At 34.3% G+C, this 20,064-nt stretch overlaps 3 protein-coding genes across 4 annotated transcripts; 2 read left to right on the plus strand and 1 right to left on the minus strand.

Annotated features, from left to right (window-relative positions):
* Positions 1–1,161: 1,161 nt before the first annotated feature.
* On the plus strand, positions 1,162–4,370 carry LOC107879945. The gene is made up of 4 exons (XM_016726866.2): positions 1,162–2,144; positions 2,375–2,620; positions 2,718–2,809; positions 3,344–4,370. Exons 1-4 carry the CDS (start codon positions 1,314–1,316, stop codon positions 4,146–4,148), a joined length of 1,974 nt encoding a protein of 657 aa, XP_016582352.1. The 5' UTR covers positions 1,162–1,313; the 3' UTR covers positions 4,149–4,370.
* A 1,011-nt stretch (positions 4,371–5,381) lies between these two features.
* LOC107840182 (vacuolar-sorting receptor 3) lies at positions 5,382–13,760 on the plus strand. Of its 2 annotated transcripts, none has more exons than XM_016683945.2 (12): positions 5,382–6,024; positions 7,062–7,754; positions 7,829–7,917; positions 8,000–8,069; positions 8,143–8,226; positions 8,307–8,383; positions 8,488–8,569; positions 11,584–11,666; positions 11,762–11,828; positions 12,178–12,306; positions 12,423–12,532; positions 13,235–13,760. In XM_016683945.2, the coding sequence occupies exons 1-12, from the start codon at positions 5,718–5,720 to the stop codon at positions 13,331–13,333; spliced, it is 1,890 nt and encodes a 629-aa protein (XP_016539431.1). In that variant the 5' UTR covers positions 5,382–5,717; the 3' UTR covers positions 13,334–13,760. The 2 variants fall into 2 exon arrangements, with proteins under 2 accessions (XP_016539431.1, XP_016539430.1); XM_016683944.2 differs by having other exon boundaries at positions 5,479–6,024; positions 12,405–12,532.
* Positions 13,761–14,867: 1,107 nt separating this feature from the next.
* On the minus strand, positions 14,868–17,177 carry LOC107879946 (transcription factor bHLH84-like). The gene is made up of 5 exons (XM_016726867.2): positions 16,062–17,177; positions 15,706–15,972; positions 15,545–15,610; positions 15,400–15,465; positions 14,868–15,182 (listed from the first exon to the last, which is right to left on the minus strand). The coding sequence occupies exons 1-5, from the start codon at positions 16,695–16,697 to the stop codon at positions 15,081–15,083; spliced, it is 1,137 nt and encodes a 378-aa protein (XP_016582353.2). The 5' UTR covers positions 16,698–17,177; the 3' UTR covers positions 14,868–15,080.
* Positions 17,178–20,064: the final 2,887 nt, after the last annotated feature.

The following is a 20,064-nucleotide window of genomic DNA, read 5'->3' on the forward strand; positions in this document are numbered from 1 at the left end:
TGGACACTAATAATTTAAAATGGAGGGAGTACATTTTATCCCAACTAAAAATTAGATAAACTCATCTATTTCTTACAGTGAGGTGTATATTTTAGACAAAATCTTCAACAAAAAATATTGCACCTTTTTCAACGTAGGAATAACTATTATGTTCGATTGTAATTTAATCATCACTGGTTCAAGTCTTCAAGATATATCATGGCAAATTCCTTGTCAAATAATAAAAAAAAAAGAATAGCTATATGTTCCAACAAGATGGTGAACTATGCTAATTGCTAGGAAATCAAACTTGATGGAATTAGATGATGGTCTTATATAAATGACATTAAAATTAATTTTTAAGTAGTACAATGTTAATTGAACTAGGAGCGTCAAAAACCGAATCGACCGATAAACTAAATCGATAAAAATGTTATTGGGTTATTGGGTTAATGGTTTTATAAAAAAAGTTATGGGTAAACGGTTCGGATATCAATAAACGGTTCGGTTTCGGTTTTAGCTTATTGAGCTATTGGTTAAATCGATAACCCAATAAGAATACACTAAGTTATTGTTTTATCCTTATTTATGTTATATATATATATGCACTACTTATTCACAATTCAGTGATTCACAAAGTATTAATCTATTCAAGGCAACAAAGATACAATATAAAGCTCGGGTATTATCGTATTGGAAAACTTGAAGCATTTAGTAGTTTCCAACAATTAGGATTCAGTTTTTTCCGAACTAACATTCAATTCAAGTTTGAAGATTTTTGTAAACTAAAATGTATTGCGTAAGATTTTGGCAGTAACTTAGATTTTATTTTTTTATGTTAATTGTTACTATTTTTATTTTATGAGTATTTTCTTATTGGTTAAACCGAAAATCGAACCGTTAAGGACCAAAAATCGAAAATATCTTATCGGTTGGTTATTGATTTTACATATTTAAAAATCGAAAACCGAACCAATAACACATAAAACCAAACTGAATCGATCATGCAGACCCGTGAATTGACCCATATTAACTTTGGGACGAATGTAGTAATAGTATCCATGTAACCGTTTTAACTACTTTTCAAATCATATGGTCCTCAAGTTATTTCTGCAAAGAATCCCACAAATTCTGGATAATATTTTTGACAAACAAAGGAACTTAATTTGACTTGAAAATTTCACTTTGTTTGAGTCATTTTGATTTTGGCTGTCCATTTTCCTCTTTTTTTCATCCCCATTATCTAGGAAAAACACCCTCTTCTCGTAATCTGCATCTTGTAATTTCAAGAATTCTTTTGTAATTTCTCCTGAAAAGTTTGTTGCTTCTTTATCATGGCAAGTTTGAAATCTGGGGTGCTTGTAAGATTGCTTGAAGAAACAAAAATGGCTGAAAATGCCATCATAGAAGATCGAAAACCATCATTGTTACAAATCAGAAGCATAATGCCTGTTCTTGAAGAAGGTAATCTTTTGCCTAACAGGGGATTTTACCTCAAGATTTCAGATGCGTCACACGCAATTTATGTTACATTGCCACAAGACCAAAATGAGTTGATTTTAGGTAACAAACTGAAACTAGGACAATTTATCTACGTACAAAAATTGGAGGATGCAGAACCATTTCCATTGCTCAAAGATTTTACGCCTCTACCTGGTAGGCGTTCGTGTGATGGAACCCCTCAAGAAATTGGTTCGGTTCCAAATTTGGAAAAGGTTCATGATGGATCGAATTCTGATTTTATAGTTGAAAAGGGTGTCATTTCCGAAGAAAATATTTTGGATATATCATCCTGTTTACGAAGGTTGTCTTTAGAGTCATCTGATGGAGAGGAGGTTAGGAAAAAAAGTAGTACTAATGTATTTGAGGGAAGTACTCCTAAGGGGAAGTTTAGGTCCTTGAGTGCTTCGAAAGCTCGCCCAGGAATTAAAAGATGTGATGTTGAGAGCAGAAATTATGATAGTCTGAGGGTAGTTGGTAGGAGTAGGAGAATGTCTGTTGATAATGATAGCGATACAGATAGCACGGTATCTTTCCTCTCTTCATCTACATGGACTTCTAAGAGGAAAAGTTGGAATGAGTTAAAGAGTTTTGGAGTTGATGAGATTTTTGACTCTTCAGGTGTCAAACACAATATCAGACCACCACGTTGTCGTAGTGCAACTGTAAGTTCCCTCTAGTTTTCTAGTTTCTTCAACGTTTCATCTTTTTTTGATGTGCTTAGATGGAAGTTTGATAATTCTATGCGGAGATGTTTAAAAGAGACAGTACTAATTAGTAGATAAATGTTAATTATTAGGCGAAATAAATAGATGGTCCCTTTAAGTTGTTCATGACGACTAGATATACATTTTAACTACACCAAATGTTCAATCTTGATCTTTTCTATCGACAGGTTTCACCTGTTCGTTCTGTCAAATACGACAGCTCAGATGACAATTCAAGTTTGATATCAAGAAGAAGGGTTGCTGATTCTGCTAAGAAGATAGTCAAGAGTTCAACTAAGAGCAAGAATTGTATGCCAAAGATACACTGTGAACAAGCAATTCATCCAATTAAAGGCCTAGTATATGACAGACAAGGGGCAGAAACTGGGATTTCAAGGGATTCACTCCCCTCGAGTTTGGTGGAGCTTGGCAAGGTACTTAGTTCAAGTGTAGTTAATTCGCATAACTTGAATGACATTATTGAGAAATTCATAGCAATAACTTTGCCCTCAATGTTGTCTTGCACTGCAGGAGGTTGTAAAGCAAAGAGACGTTGCTTTGTTTGCAGCTGCTGAGGCTTTGCAGGAAGCTTGTGTAGCTGAGAGGTTGCTCAATTCCTTAAGGTGATTACTTTTTGTTTTCAACCCTCCTTTCTGCTAAATGAGTCTTACAATTCTTGACAGCTTTCCTCTTCACGTTGAATCTCCTTATTTGTCGTAATGACCATCCAACAGGGTCTGTCTGGCATGTAAAAATGAACTCTAACTGCTTTGTTTAAAAATCTGCTCACAGTGATTCAAGGACTATTTTGGCAAGCTGTAATCTGACTATGAAAAGTTTTAAAGCATATGATAGAGATCATATCAAGACTCAGAAACATATACTAGATATATGTCACTATTAACTAGGAAGATATGAAAGATTTGAATTGTTGCCCTTCTTATTCGTGAACTGAAATGTGCATCAGACAGCAGCTTACACAGAGAAACCAGTTTCCATGACATGACATGACATGATATTTTTTGCTCTATTTTAAAGTTCACTGAATTTTACGTACATTTCTTTTGTTACTCTCCTCTTTTTTTCTCTGTTGTATGGTTCTCTTGCATTACGAATCCTAACATATAGAAGCTGGCTGACACATCCTCTTTTTACAGCAAATTCTCAGAGTTTCGTTTGCCTGAAGAAGATGATCTACAGGCTCGTGTTGATACGTTTTTGGATCTTCAAGATGACATGGCTCAAACAAGACTAATAGTGAAGTCGCTAACAAATATGTGTCCAACTAGAACAGAAGAAACTGATTCAAGTAGCACGAATGCAGATAATGAAGCAGCGGCAATCGCAGTACAGAGAAAGAAAAATGCAGCTACATGGATAAAATCAGCAGTGGCTTTAGATCTTTCACCATGCTCCACTGCCCACAATCCAATTGCCAGCACTAGGAGCATCGCCAATACACTGAAGAAGTCAAGTATACCAAGTTACGGTACCAAACAAAAAGGCGCAGACATCATTAAAACTGATCATAACAGGAACACTGACGACATTTCTGATCTTGTACTGCCATGTAACATCGACGCGCAACCTGAATGGACCAAAGGCAGCACTATCGATGCAGCTACTCACCTAGCTTCTTCGTTGCAGGATGAGTGTAGAAAAAAGTTTTTGGGACACATAGAGACATACGTAAATGAACTGGAACGAAAAATGTCTTTGATGGTATCAGATAATCAAGTAACAGCAATGATGTATAAAATCAAGAGAGTAAATGACTGGTTAGATATGATGATCAACAAGGAAGTGAATGAAAGCAAAGAAGGTTCAAATTTGGAAGAGTCAGAAATAGAAGCATGTCATAGAGTAAGGAACAAAATATATGGAATGTTACTGAAGCATGTGGAGAGGACTGCAATGGCTTTTGAAAGTAGCAAAATGCTCCGTTACATCGTCGATAACTGAGATTCCAAATGTTAGCTCATGTTCATTGTGAAGAGGTACATTATTGAAGCTACAATATTCAAACAGAGTCCGTTTATATGAGGAAAGATAGAGCGTAATGAAAAATTAGTTAAAAAAATGTTATATGTCACAGGTTCAGATTCTATGTGCGAGACTCATTATGATTTAAAAGTATTTACCTTACTTTTCTCTCCTATAAAAGAAAAGATAAGTGAGAAGATAGAAGCAATATATGCCTTTGAAAAAGTGGAAATGTGAAATGAATGCAACTAACGATAGAAATGGCAAATTACCAGAAACATGGTCAATAATTAATGTGAAAGGGAGTCTTGGACTAACCGGTAAAGTTATTGTTGTGTGATTAGGAGGTCACACGTTTAAGCCTTAAAAATCTAAGTTGCTTGGACTCTCCAAAAATATTACCGCACCCGTGTCGGATCCTTCAAAAATACACTATTTTTAGAAAATCCGACACACACCCGTCGATATTTTTGAAGAGTCCGAGCAACACAGTTAGAAACAGCCTATAACAGAAATACAACATAAGAGTACAATGCATCTTATGATGGTCCCTTCTCCACATACCGCGCTTAGAGATAACTTTAGTATATCGAACTATTTTTTTTATGGTCAATAATTAATTCGTATTAGGGGAAAAATTAGACCACCTACCCAAATACTAAAATATTTCCATTCGTTCACTATCTATTACTATTATTATATATTATCAATTGTTGTTATTAAATGGAAAACTGACAGTTTGTTTACGTGGAATTAGTTGGTTGGTTAAGCTTCGTCATAACATGGCCTCTTAGAAACTACTGCATTTATCACGTGGTCCGTGGAGGATGGGGATGCTTTAAGATGGTCAAGTACCATTTTTTTATTAAGCTTCTAATTCTGAGTAATCAAATTCCATTAGTTTTCTAAACAATGATTAAATGAACTATAAATATACACTGTAATTTATAATTCACAATAACAATAACAACACATTCAATGTAATTTCATAAAATGAATACAACTTATTTCTAGCTCGAAGGTAGAAATTTATTTATGGTAAATACTCACACAAAGTTAATTCAGAAAAAATAAAGTATACACAAATCTTATCCTACGCCGAAGAGAAAGAAGCTATTTTCAATAAATACTTGCTCAAAATCTATAATTGTCACTTAAAAACAGTTAATAACTATATTTAGATCTAATTTTAGCTTAGCTAGATATAAAAAAGATTGCTCATACTCTAAAATTTCAGCTATGCACATGATTTGAGGCTGAATCATAAGATTTTAATATATGCATCCTCATTTTATATTTTTAGAAAAAGGCTGTTTCAGGACTTGAAATAGTAACCTGTTAGAATTAAATAAATTTTTTATCTAAAGCCTAAAATATCAAAAAAAAAAACTGAAATTAAAGCTTAGCTTGACAATCAGTCAGATTTAACAACACACTCAACACAAAGATAACAAGAAAACCAGAAGTTTCCTCCATTATCAGTACAATTCAAGATTTTTCCCATATACCGTTTGCCTCTCCTTCCTTCCATTTCTTGGATTTTCAAGAATGAGAATGGGGGTTTCAAAAGCTACAATCTTTCTAGGGTTTCTTTATCTTAGCCTATTCCAATCAGTACTATGTCGTTTTGTTGTGGAGAAAAACAGCTTAAGGGTCGTTTCACCTGATGATATTAAAGGCACTTATGATAGTGCAATTGGAAACTTTGGGATTCCGCAATATGGTGGCAGTCTTCCGGGGACTGTTGTTTATCCTAAAGAAAATCGAAAGGGCTGTCGAAATTTTGACGATTTTGGGACTTCTTTTAAGTCTAAGTCCGGTGCTATGCCCACTTTTGTTCTTGTTGATCGCGGAGGTATGTTGCATGTTCTCGACTTTTGGTTCATCTTATTGAGCTTTTTGCAGAATGTTATTGTTGGTTTTTATTGATTGAGTATTTGATTGGAATGGTTGTAAATGGATAATTGCTGACTTGTTTGATCATGACGCATAGTTGTAGTTTTTTATTGTTGTTTTTATTCTTGTTAGTTTGGGGAAATTTTTATTGTCATTTTTTGGATTGTATTAGTAGTTTTTGCTAATATTAGTTAATGATACTTGAAGTTGATAGCTCAACTCTTGAAGTACCTGATTGGTTTTGGTACTGCTTCTAATTGGCATATCATTTGTAGTGCTTCTGTTAGTATGCACTCGCCTTTTGGTTCAGCTTCTTGAGCTCTTTTGTGGATTGTTATTGTAAATCTTTATTGATTTTAGTTTGTTTTTGTTATTAAAAAAGGTAATTTATTGAGTATTAGATTGGAACGGTTGTAAATGGAGTATAATGGATATTGAGGGTTCACATAGTCAACCCAGCTTGTTTGATTAGGAGACTGTAGTTTGTTGTTGTTGTTAAAAGGTCCTTGTCACTGCTAAGGTTATATTTGTTAGTTTGGGGAAATTTTCTTTTCTCATTTTTTGGATTGTATCAGTAGTTTTTTCTAATGTTAGTTAATGATATTTGAAGTTGATAGCTTAATTCCTGAAGTATCCGATTGTTTTTCTTACTGTTTGTAAGTGGCATGTCATTTGTAATGCTTTTTTTAGTATTTCGTAGCAGTGGCTGATAAATTTGGATGTAGTTTTTAATTAGGCTGAATTGCATAGGCACCCTCATAGTTGATTTTGAATCCCTCAACACTTTCCATGTCAAACTTTCTAATTTTTATTTTTAATTTTTATTTCAAAATTTGGGGTTGTAATTTGGATCCCGAAAGGAGTCATAGTTCACTGATACTTTGAGTAGTAATCAGGGATTGAAAAAGAAAGTTGATGTGATCATTAATGTTAAGAAAAAGGCTGTTTGTAAAATTATCGAAAGTTATGGGGAGTTACTATTTTTCTCGTTGGTAGATTGCTTTTTCGCTCTGAAGGTCTGGAATGCACAAAATGCGGGCGCTGCTGCAGTTCTAGTTGCAGATGATGTTGATGAAAGATTGATAACCATGGACTCGCCTGAAGCGGATGGTTCTTCTGCAAAATATATTGAGAACATAACAATACCGTCTGCCCTTATTGAGAAAAGTTTTGCAGAGAAGTTGAAGAAAGCTGTCAGTTCAGGGGAAATGGTTAATGTGAATCTTGATTGGAGAGAATCGGTGCCCCACCCAGATGATCGTGTGGAGTATGAGCTCTGGACAAGTAGCAATGATGAATGTGGGTTCAAATGTGATATGTTGATGAAATATGTCAAAGATTTCAAGGGTGCAGCACAAATTCTTGAGAAAGGTGGATATACTCAATTCACACCACATTATATTACTTGGTATTGCCCTCAGGCATTTACTGTAAGCAAACAGTGCAAGTCTCAATGTATCAACCATGGAAGATATTGTGCTCCTGATCCTGAACAAGATTTTAGCAGTGGATATGATGGGAAGGATGTTGTTATTGAGAACTTGAGGCAGTTGTGTGTTTTTAAAGTGGCCAATGAGACAAAAAAGCCATGGGTTTGGTGGGATTATGTGACTGATTTTCAGATTCGGTGTCCCATGAAGGAGAAAAAATATAACAAGGAATGTGCGGATGGTGTTATCAAGTCTTTAGGTAATAACTGCTTCCCCTCAACACCCTCCAATTATCATGAGTGAACAGATTAATGTCAATATTTCCATCTGCAGGTCTTGACTCAAGAAAGATTGAGAAGTGCATGGGAGACCCTAATGCTGATGAGGACAACCCTGTTCTGAAAGAAGAGCAGGATGCTCAAGCAAGTCTCTTTATCTTTCTTTAAAAGTGTTAAAACTATTTATCTGGGTGCAAACACTTATAAAAATAGAATTCCTGTGCAGATTGGAAAAGGAACAAGAGGAGATGTCACCATATTACCTACTCTTGTTGTCAACAATCGACAATATCGAGGTTAGTGCACTCACTTACTTCTGTCTTCAACTGAGAACCTTTATATTTTCTTTCTTAATGCTTGTTCCTTCAGGGAAATTGGAGAAGGGTGCTGTTTTAAAGGCTATTTGTGCTGGTTTTGAGGAGACTACTGAGCCTGCAGTTTGTTTGAGCGATGGTGAGTGCACATTATTCTTAAAGCTAAATCTCAACTAGTTGTTTAACCACAACATATAATGGCTCTTTCTTTTATAACAGATGTGGAGACAAATGAGTGCCTGGAAAATAATGGTGGCTGTTGGCACGACAAGGCTGCTAATATCACTGCCTGCAAGGTTCTTGCATTGACTTGTGGAATTTTTACTTTCTGTATCAATTTTTGTAATGTTCCCTGTTTTATATCTCATTTTCTTAATAAATTCTTAATTTGTATGAACAGGATACATTTCGTGGTAGAGTGTGTGAATGCCCTGTGGTTGATGGTGTGCAGTTCAAAGGGGATGGTTATAGCTCTTGTACAGGTAAACTAGCACCTTTGGTCCATCTATTCATTTTAGATGTCGGTTTTATTAATGTAGTTGTTAAACAGAACTTGCTATGCCAATGATGAATGATCCAGGTGCTTAAAATTCAAGAGTCGACTACTATAATTGTATATCTGTATGTTATTAGATCATATAACCAAGTAGGTAAATATGCTAAGAATATGCTTTTTGAGCATGCAAGAGTATATTACTTTGTCTTTTTTCTTATGTATAGAATCAAATCTAAGTAATGTCTTAACAAACTTGTCATCAAGGATGATACTCCCTCCGTTTTAATGTGTTTGTCTTACTTTCCTTTTTAGTCCGTATAAAAAAGAATGGCGCTTTCAATATTTAGTAACTCTTTACATCCGACATGACATATTTAAGACCACAAAATTTAAAGTGCACTTTGGTACATCACACACATCTTTAGTTTAAGGCCACAAAAGTCTTCTTTATTTTCTTTAACTCCATGCCGAGTCAAACTAAGCCAAACAAATTTAAACGGGTGGGAGCAGTATTCATCAGTTAGCAGAAGTCCGGGTTGATTACCAAGCAAATATCCTGAATTCATATCTCGAGGTGTAGTTGATGTTTTCCATGTAAATGTTTTATTATTTGGCGAATTGGCGCTCTTTGATAGATTGTTTAGTGCCTGCAGAGTTCGTTGAGGACTGTTCCCTTTTTAACTATTATAGCTAAAATGAAGTACAACTTAGACCCACATAAATTTCGTAAGAAAACAAGCATCACATATTTGTTATGGAAAATGACTGTGGGTATCGACAAGATGGTTGAAACTAACCCAGACTACTATGGTCCAAAGTTGGCAGAATTAAGCTGATCTAGCCTTAAGCCTGTGCGGATATTGTTCATGGCTAAGCCTGGTATCTCTGAACCATTAAAGCTGTATCTTATATCACTGCTTAATTATTCCTGTAAACAACCCTCACAACACACACGGAACAAATAAATGAATAAATAAATGAAATAAGCAGTTGCAGGAGGATGCAATCCAGTGTAGAGAAAGATTAACTGATTAGATTATTCATGCTTTTTTAGCTACAACTTCGTATATGAGATTTCAACTTCTAGATTTGAGCACACAGATGGGATAGACAAATTTTACTAATTCATATCATTAGCTGTAGTGAAAAAGAAGTGAGTATAATTGAATCCTCTCCACTCGGTCTCACTTACAATTATTGTTACTTGTAAAAATGATTGCCCAGCGAAGCAGCTGGGAGGGCTATGGTAACAATCTTATTTCAGTTACTCGTGAAACCTTTGTTTGTTAGAGAAAAGCTGAAAGAAAATCCCTGTATATGGTTAATTTCATCAAACCTACTGGTTATTGGAAAAAGAATGTAAAGGCTAAATATCTTTCACAGGGGCGGATCTACGGTAGCGGGTGTGGGTTTCCGGGAACCCACACCCGCTACCGTAAGGCTTATAATTACATGAGAAAAATTGCCAAAACGTATAAATATTAAAAGGTGGGAACCCATAAATAAATCAAGGGATGGCTCAGTGGTAGGAAAGGAACCCCTTTGCAGCGTGTCTCTTGGGTAGTTGAACGTGGGTTCGATTCCCTGTGGAGGTGCTTATTTTTTTCCATTTAATTCTTTTAAGCCCCTGTTTTTTATTTGGAACCCACAAGTTTGAAATCCTGGATCCGCCTCTGATCTTTCACAATAAGTGATTGAATCTTGTCAGTTCTATAAGTAATGATGTCTGCTCTCCATGAAAAATAAAAATTCATTATTTTAATTACGGTACATGTTTTGTGCCAATATTCGTTAGTTTTGAAGTATAAAAACAACAAATGGTTTTAGTGTATGATCTATCCATAGAAGTTATCTTCACAATCTGATAATATTCCGTTTATTATATATAACAGAAAGTACTAACATCTGATTTTGTTGCATGATAAAAATGATGTTGCAAATTATAGGCTGATAATTTTAAGTAGTTATGAATAAAATTTCCAGAAGACATGATAAATTCTTGCTGTATTCTTTCTGCGTTCTCTTAGTTTGATAGTATGTTTGGCTGAAAACATGTTTTCCTGAAAATATGTATTACCTTTGTACTTTGGTATCAGTGCGACGAGTTTGTATTGGAAGGTTTTTTATGTGATATAGGTTAATTTATGAACTTAGTGTCCTACAGAATGATCATTAAAGATTTATCCAGTGGCAATAACTAGATACTGTTACATGCTAGTAGTGTTTCTGACGAGCTTATCCAAAAGTGTACAAGGCTTTCTATCTATTACTCAAGTAAATTTCATTTTAAAAAAAAAAAAATTAAAAATTACCAGCTGAATTGTAGCCTTTGTCTGATCAAAGCTAAATTTTCTTATTTGCACAAGGTGATATTTTGTTTACATTTATACATATTCATTATGCATGAGAGCAAATCTTATATTCCTGAAACATTTATGTAACGGAAGTTAGTGTGCGGTACTGGAAAAGAAAAGAAAAAAAAAAAGAATCCTTTTCTTTTCTTCAAATCAGGATGTATATTTTCTGAAAGCGTTTTTCAAGAAACAGAAAGGGTAACATCAATTGCTTGATATCCCTTTCTGCTTTTCAGAAATGTTTGTATCAGGAGTATAAACAGAGACATGCTTATTACCATTAGTTGTCCTTAATTAAGTTATTTATATATTAAAGAAATAGAGACGCCCAGTTGAGTTGTATTTTTTGTCATCAAAGAGCTCCTATCATGTAGAAGGTAGTAGAACACATCATGCCGGATTTATTTTCTGAAAAGTACGATCTAATAAATCTAGTTCTCGGAAGTTGAATACATCTCATATCTGATTCTTATCCATCTGATATCCTTTATGATACTCTATTACTTGAGAAATGTATCTGTCATTTGTCTTACTGTTGCTTCGTTCCTCAGTCTTTTCTGTTTCTTTTTGTTCAAGTCGCAATTTTGCTGTCTCTCTCTCTTGTTATTATCTCGAGACTTCAATAATCTAATTCAACTATCTTCAGCAAGTGGACGTGGGCGATGCAAACTCAACAATGGAGGCTGTTGGCATGACTCTCGAGATGGTCACACTTACTCTGCTTGTGTGGTTGGTTAATCATCTCTTGAACTTCATTTTCTTATATTTATCTCCATTTCCTATTTTCAAATTGGTTCAGATTTGAACTCTGCATGTTCTAACAGGATGACGAGGAGGGAAAATGCTCTTGTCCTCCAGGGTTTAAAGGCGATGGTGTTAAAAGTTGTGAAGGTAAGCGATTTTACTTCATCATGATGAAGTTATTGTGTTAGGGAGAATTATGTTTCAGGGGAAATTTATAAGGATAAGTTTTTCAAAATTATGAAATAAGCATTGTAGAACAGGTGTAGTTTTCAGTATACTCATTAGTATAGTTTTTGCAAAAAAATGTCTGAGGGGTTTTGGTGGGAAAAAAAAAAAAGCTAATAATACAGATGGACTGCTTGGGTATGTCTCAAACATTATATGAGATGAGCTATTTGCATATGCTAACTGAGATATTCTAAGATGTAGCTTCTTTTCTATTATGGTACTGCAACTTTCAACCTCTATCATTTTTTCATGTGTTTCCACTTCATAGATATTGATGAATGTAAACAAAAGAAGGCATGTCAATGTCCTGAATGCAGCTGCAAAAATACGTGGGGCAGTTATGAATGCAGTTGCAGTGGGGACCTACTGTACATCAGAGACCATGATACCTGCATAAGTAAGTTTATATGGTCCAGACTTCATTTCTAAGTTTATATAGTTCGAACTTCATTCAGAAATGTGCATTATTATGAATCGATGATACGAATTGGTTAGGACAACTTCCATCTGCAGGCAAGAGAGCTAAAGAAGTCAAATCGGCATGGGCTGCTGTTTGGGCTATTTTGATTGGATTGGCTATGGCTGGTGGTGGTGCATATCTTGTCTACAAATACAGATGGAGGGTAAGTTAGGACTCATTTGGATTTATATTGTTGATTGGTGATAGTAACTTTTTTGCAGTATTTGACCTTTTCCAGGAAACTCTTGGTGAAGTTAGTAAATGACCTTTTACATTGCTTGCTGAAGTTTTTATTGATAATTGATTGATCAGAGTATCCTCAATAGTTACTATTGGAAGGTAGTTTGCTCAAATTAAATGGCTTACCCATATCCGAGAAGTAGCCGTCCTTTTTGTTCTTCAACCAGCTCTAGGAAAGAGGAGTTCTTAATTAGGAAAGATATATTTGTCTTATTATTAAATACTGCTTGATTTGCTATTTACTCTTGACACTAAATCCCACTCCCGCCGCTTCTCTCTTAGTAGTATATTAAGAATAAAAGAAATTATCTTTGCTGGTGGGAGGCAGCAGTTATTCCTTGGAATTAGTCGAGGTGCGCACGCAAGCTGGCCCGGAGTTGTTCTTCCATTATCCGTTGGATAAAAGAGGAAATTAGTTGAAGATATTTGTTTATCTATTTCAACATATACATATGTGATGATACTTAATTAATCACGTCCTTAGTTTATTACTAATGCTGGAATACTGAAACACAAAACTTGACAATGCATGCTTCCTGTCCAGTCTTCCTCTAAGACGCTTGTTTCTGGACATTGCTTGATTGTTTGGATACACACTAATATTCCTTTGCTATTACCTCCTCAGTCGTACATGGATTCAGAGATCAGGGCTATTATGGCACAATATATGCCGCTGGACAGCCAAAACGAAGTCCCAAATCACGTAAGCGATGAACGTGCTTGAAATAGAGCGTGGGCGTGCCACCAGATATCCAAAATGAAGTCCAAATGTTGCCAAGCTCACATTGCAACTGAAAAATATTGTCAGTAATTATTCTTCTGAGAAGTTGGATGAAGTGGCACATTCAATTGCCTTCTGTTGAAGGTAAATTCTTACTTTTGTTATATACAGTGGATAATAAAGACATCGTAGGATTGTCGTTTAATTTTATGTATGTTTGAGGGTCTTGTAATATGTTTTAGGCATCAGTTAGGGTCAGGATAAAAGAGTCTGTGGTGGGATTTGCAGCTGTAATATGGGATTGAATTGTATCACCATAAATTTAAGTTGGTGCATGCAATCATGTAAAAATTGCTCATCTTTTCGTCACGAGTGCTTCTGTTGTAGAGGTGCTTACTGTGTGATATGGGAAGCAGGGTTTACACTAGAACATGAAAGTGTTGGCGAATGATATTTTATGTCTTCCGCGGTGGGTTACTGCATGAATATTACTGTAGGTTTTAGTTTTTGTTAGGAGTATCCTGGATCTATCTAACTTGCCTGAAGTTGTTGTGTTCGCAATCTGACATCTGATTGAAAAACAGTTGTTTTCCTCGATTAATAGTAACCGTCTTGTTGGAACTGCAAAATAAACCCAATTTAACTTGGAACTATTTTGGGCTGCTAATTAGCTAAAGTGTGTTTCTGAATGTTGGATTTGGTGTATAGCTTTTAAGCAGGATCATCTGAAGTCCATTTCTACCAGAAGTAAAAGAAAATTTCTCAAGGAGGAAAGAAAAAAAAAAAGGCTATAATTGCTCTTTTTGAAGGTAGAAATAACACCTATTTTCGGACATGCTTTGTAAAATAGTCACTGTTATGAAGTTTCAAATGACAATACCTAGTTGTTGCACTAGTGGAATATGAAACTTCATGAAAATGAATGTTTTTCGATTAAATTTACAGGGATTGAAAATTGGTTATTTGTAAAGTTTACCCCATCTTTTGTACAATCTAAGACACTAGCCCATGAAAGAGTTAGAAAAATGGATAACCATGTGATTAATGGTCAACCAAGCAACATAGAAAAGTTGGCAATTGTTTAATATAAGCAATCAAATATTAACATGTCTTATGTTAGTACAGTGACATATATACACACACCTACAAACAAATTTATTCAGAAAAATTAAAATAAATTCTGAAAGCAGCCTCCAATAAACTGATAGAGACAATTGGTGAATTTTCCGCTGAAAATGAACTTTGATGTTCAGGTTAATTTCAGACGTTACACAGTTTTAAGTTCTTTTTTCTCTGGCTATGTATATGACTTTATACATCATCACGAAAGGGTAACCTACAAAATGTGAATCTTCATAGCAAGTCTGATACTTGTGAGCTGGAAAAATAAAAAAGATAACTTGCTACATTTAGTTAAATTGCACTGATAGCGTGAAATTATTTTATATCTCAATGTATATATATTTTAACTCCTTTTGATCAACATATTCATAAAATGCTAAACAAATGGGGAAAAAAACAAGTTAAGCCTCCATCATGCCAGAGAGGAACTTATTACACTTGATTGTTTGATGATCAGTAGAATGATTAGTTGGTAAGGGATAACAAGACAGCCAAAGTACTTTAGTTTTGAAGTGTTAAATTAACTAGACAATTATACAAATGGCAATAAATAATTTGTCATCTTGTACGTGCTCTCGATCATCCACTGCAATAATCTGCATGCGTCGAGCTGAATTCAAGGTTCGATTTACGATTTTGGATTTGGAATGCCAATCTTCAGGTCAAGTCCAATGTCCATTCCATTGTATGCAATGGGAGCATACATCCATAGATCATCAGAGCTCAACAGCTGCAACATCCAAACAAACAGCACACCACAGTTAGCGGTGAATTCAGAATGAGTTTGATCTTGTTGTCTACACACATACATTTAAGTAAAGTAATTCTTTCGTATAGTATATAAAGTTGGAGCTGGAAGGAATGAGTTTTGCTGAGTCGACAAAAACAACTTTACATAGGACAACAATATGATTCTAAATATGTTGTGAAGAGAAGATATAAGTTACCTTGATTTGAAGCTGCAAAAATTTGACATACTGGACAGCCTCTTCAAGCATGGTGCTAATATCAACCTATCATGAAAAAACTTGCTAATCAGGTTCCCTTTTTCGCACCAGTTGATGCAGTTTCACTGAGTACAACTTCACATACCTTTGTTCCGTTAGGGACGAGACTCTGCAAGGTCCTCAATCTCTCGTTAATTCTCTCTCTTCTTTTCTGTATTAAGAGAAAAGAAACATCCTTATTTAGACGTATAACTGATTAAGACGAATTGGATGACATGAATTACAATGCAGTTGTGTGATAATCACCCTTGCATACAGACTCTGAGGATCGGTTGCTGAACCCCTGTTGGCTCTGGATTTTCCATTTGGTGCAGAAACTCCTTTCGAGTTATCGCTCGAAGCCAGTCCATATAAATCATAACTGGAAACATTGGATTCATCTTCTGAGCAGCAACTAAAGGAACTCTGCCTATGAAGCAGATTCGTATTATTGTTTTCCTTCATTCCAATCTCATCATCAATAACGCTCTTCATGTTCTTCTTTGGCTTTACGCTTCTCTTGTTCTTCGGTATCTATAGGAAAATATTAAACTGCTTAGAAACTACAGGATGATCAATTATCAGATGAAACATTACAGTATTTGAGTTCAGATGACACTTACATGGTCAACAGGCGAGCGGGATCTTTTCTTAGAGCCTTCTGATTGCTCAGGAACTTGCATTTGATCATATTCTCTTCCTAGCTGCAACCCTTGTCCATGAAGAACAGATTCAGGCATATTGTTTTCACCTGATTCCATGCTGTCATTACTTGCTTCTTTGTTCAAAAATTCAATTGCATCCGCTTCGATAATATTGTTAGCTGGAGGCAAACTACTCTGTTCCATTGTCATTGAAGTGTTATTTCTCAACAACATTGGTTGAAAATTACTACTACTTGGGAAATGGTACATGCTACTATTAGCGTCGTCTGAAGAATACATTGAAATTTCACTAGTTCCTCCTATGTTTGATTCGTGACCTGTCCAAAAAATTGGAAGTCCGATGTTAGAACTACTAGGTAGTTCATTTGGGCAGCTACCAAATAGCTGTGCCATGAAATTAGCCTCCTCAGTAGAACATGTTCCACTTAAGGAGCTCCATTCACCTTCAGACATTGCTACCACAGGTTCCATATTACTCTTTCTGATGATACAGGGAGATGCTCGATTTGATTGGTGTGTATATCCTTCTAAATTATTAGGGATATTGCTTGGACTTGGACGCTTAGATATATATAGGACCATATTGCTACACATAACAAAAACAAATGAAGGAATGTCCCAGTCGATATATTTGACTTTGGTTGGTACTGTATTTCAATATTTTAGGACTTGGTAGCCCACCTCTTTTAAAATACTAGCAATTATTTGTTCTGAATGGGACAAGTACAGCTAAAAGGACAGTCCGATGCGCTAACCTCCCGCTATATGCGGGTCCAAGAAAGGTCGAATCACAAAGGTCTATTGTATCCACTCTTATCTTGTATTCCAAAAGAGTTTGTTTCCACGGTTGGAACCCATGACCTCCTTGTCACATGACAATAACTTTATTAGTTACGTCAAGGCTCCCCTTCAAAAGCCAACTCACGAGAGAAAGACTGTCTAAGTCCATACAAGCAAACAACCATTCCATTCCCTATCAAATGTGAAACTCAAATCTAGCAGGCCCACTACAAAAAGACATTAACTAATGCATGCATTATATTATCCAACTCACTCTACCAAACGACCCCTTAGTGTTTAGCCACATCTTAATGCAAAAATAAGAGTGAGAAAACTGCTAGGGAGTTTGAAACTCTTTTAACAAATTTTAACTCTTAAACTTGTCAAGGTTGACTCTGTAAATCGTTCATGGAGTTTGAAGCTAACTCCAGCACATTGCATTGGAGTTTCACTTGTCAAACTTTCCAATTGAAGTTGTTCCGTATTTTAGCTAGGGGGTATTTTAGTCAAGATGTTATTTCAGGTTATTTTTCAATTATTTCCAAATAGTGACTAAATATTTTTTTAACAACCAAGACATACTTGGTTCAAGCAATTACAAACAACATAATGATTAATGAACCCTCCAGAGGTCTTTTTAAAAAAAATAAAATTGAACTCCATCTTATTAAATAACTGTAAGAGAATGATTGAAACGTAAATTCGCATCATGTAGTATTAACAGCAAGTTAGGTAAAGATGGAAGTGAGATATAATTTGGTGAAATAGATACTGCAGGATCATATCTGGCAATCTAGAGAACGTGCGGGTCTTTCATTCATGATACAAGTAATAAACTAATTAATGAAAATGACACGTCCTCGAATAAAACATAGATCGTGATCATGGGTGAGGACATTTAAACTATACTGCTTCCTCACATAAAGTCTTCTAGCCGTTCACGGCGGACTCAGGATTTGAAGCTTTTAAATTTTGAATTTTAATCTTTTTAAGCTCGGCTAAATCCATAGCCGACACTCTAATTTCACCTATTAGCTCATGTCTCCTCCAATCCAAAGTTTAAAAATGTAGTATCTTCTGTATTTTGTATTTTTATCTAATGTCCATAATTTTCTAAAGCGATAAATATTTTGGATATTTTTTTTATACTTAAATTTCAGGTAAAGCGACCAACATAAGGCTCAATTCATCCAACATAAGGCTCATTAAAGAATTTTCATTTTCGAGACTTAAAACCTTATTAAAGATGGAAAATAACATATCCATCACCCAATAATTAAGTAAAAGTCATCTCTCAAAGTGACTTTTGAAAGTAATCAGGAGTTTTCTCTGGAATTATCTAGTAGAACCTTATTGATACTCTCTTAGTAAAAAGAAATTGGACACTTGGGAATTTATGTTTTATGAAAATAGAGAAACAAAAACATATCTGAAATAGTTAAATCTGAGATAATGCAGGTCACATCTAAAATCCAGTATTGGGGAAAAAAACTCTTTTTTGGTTAACATCAGTTAAAGGGAAATGCGATTAAAATAGTTGCATCTAGTGTTTAATTATAAAAATTTAATGAATATACGATATCTATCTTTCACATACGGTTTTATCATGAAATAAATTCAAAACTTGATCAGGAAAAATTAATATGAATTGAAGAAAATGTTTTATAAGTTCTTACATTACGAAAACAACATCTATCCTATAAAGATAAAAGATAAAGTCTACGTAGATTCTATTATTTCCAAACTTCATTTACGCTATTACACTTATATGTTAGTATTATTTTTACTGTGAAATGCAACAAAGGACCAGACTATTTCACATATAAATTATACAAATGAGACTAATCTGTGTGCAACAACTTACTTGAAGTTAATCTATAGATTTAATAAGTCGCGGAGGAACGTTTTTAGTTATGGACCTACATTATTCTTTGTTGCTGACGTTTGTGAATTATTTATATGAAATAGCTGTCTAGCTAGTGGACCTAGCATTTTCCTAACTAGGAAACTGAGGGTTTCTTTGTTTATACATTTAAAAAGAAATTTAGCAAAAGTGCAAATAATCGGATTATGACTTGCTGTCACTATCTAAACTATCATAAAATTATGCCAAAATATCATTAATCAATCGCTCCAACATGACTTAATTAGAAGGAGAAATGGTGAGATTAACAGTTAAACAACATTATTGGTGTTGTCGATTTAAATTTTAAAAAAAATAAAAATAAAATGCTCGATATATATGATGTGTATGAAAAATAATCAAATAGAGTATTCGTTAAATAATTGAGTTACGCTCAAATCGCTAGACTCACTATTAAATTTCACATAGTGATATCTAATAAATACTCATGATATACGTGTCGATGTAACAACTAGCAACCAACAACCATCAATGGTTCATTATCTTTCTTTATATAAAATAATAATAATAATAATAATAATAATAATAATAATAATAATAATAATATATACTATATTGAACCCAAAGATTCCGGTGTGAACGCTTCAACACGCGTCGAACTACCAGTATAATACAGACCTCGTCCACCATTGGACAATATATTTATGAATAAATTCAGTTTATTGGTGCTAATAGTAGAAGAAAACCTCTTAGTATAATTTTTTTTGGGTCGAGAGGAAACATATTTTTGATTAAAATTTTTGAAAAATATTTTTTTTTTTGAGAAAATTAAATTCTTTAAAAATGAGGGACGATTTTGATTTTTCAAGCAAAAATAAGGATATTTCAAATTTATTGTGTTCTTTCTACGCTCTAACACACCTCATCTTAATTCCATTCATGGAACCACTATTTCTATCACCTCACATCCCTACATCCTATATTATCTCTCATAGTATTTATCTAGATTATATAAAAATATTTTAAACATAATACTTATTTATTTACTTATCGAGAACAAAAATTAAGTAATTACAAAACTCAGTTACTTTTTAGAAAACATTTTTCTTCACATGAATATTACACCCCTCGGGATAGAGTTGCACTAACTATTTTAGATTGTTTAAGATTTCTTCCTTTATTATTTGAATTAACAATAAATTGAATTAACAAGTTATTAATTCAAAGTACTATTATTCTAATAGAAATTGAAAGACTAATCTTTTTATCCTCATTTTTCTAAAAAAAGCAAAGTGCTGAATTTTTAAAATTTATGTT

This window comes from Capsicum annuum, chromosome 8 (genome assembly GCF_002878395.1).
Source record: "Capsicum annuum cultivar UCD-10X-F1 chromosome 8, UCD10Xv1.1, whole genome shotgun sequence".
In the NCBI taxonomy this organism is placed as follows: Eukaryota; Viridiplantae; Streptophyta; class Magnoliopsida; order Solanales; family Solanaceae; genus Capsicum; species Capsicum annuum.

Excerpts from the sequence above, each read along its gene's own strand:
- LOC107879945 (XM_016726866.2), top strand. The coding sequence starts at position 1,314 with ATGGCAAGTTTGAAATCTGGGGTGCTTGTAAGATTGCTTGAAGAAACA. Across the intron at positions 2,145-2,374 it reads CACGTTGTCGTAGTGCAACT|GTTTCACCTGTTCGTTCTGT; the intron begins GTAAGTTCCCTC and ends TTCTATCGACAG. Across the intron at positions 2,810-3,343 it reads AGGTTGCTCAATTCCTTAAG|CAAATTCTCAGAGTTTCGTT; the intron begins GTGATTACTTTT and ends CTCTTTTTACAG.
- LOC107840182 (XM_016683944.2), top strand. The coding sequence starts at position 5,718 with ATGAGAATGGGGGTTTCAAAAGCTACAATCTTTCTAGGGTTTCTTTAT. Across the intron at positions 11,829-12,177 it reads TGGTGTTAAAAGTTGTGAAG|ATATTGATGAATGTAAACAA; the intron begins GTAAGCGATTTT and ends TCCACTTCATAG. Across the intron at positions 12,307-12,404 it reads AGACCATGATACCTGCATAA|GACAACTTCCATCTGCAGGC; the intron begins GTAAGTTTATAT and ends CGAATTGGTTAG.
- LOC107879946 (XM_016726867.2), bottom strand. The coding sequence starts at position 16,697 with ATGTGTAGCAATATGGTCCTATATATATCTAAGCGTCCAAGTCCAAGC. Across the intron at positions 15,973-16,061 it reads CCCGCTCGCCTGTTGACCAT|ATACCGAAGAACAAGAGAAG; the intron begins GTAAGTGTCATC and ends ATTTTCCTATAG. Across the intron at positions 15,183-15,399 it reads TTTTGCAGCTTCAAATCAAG|CTGTTGAGCTCTGATGATCT; the intron begins GTAACTTATATC and ends TGGATGTTGCAG.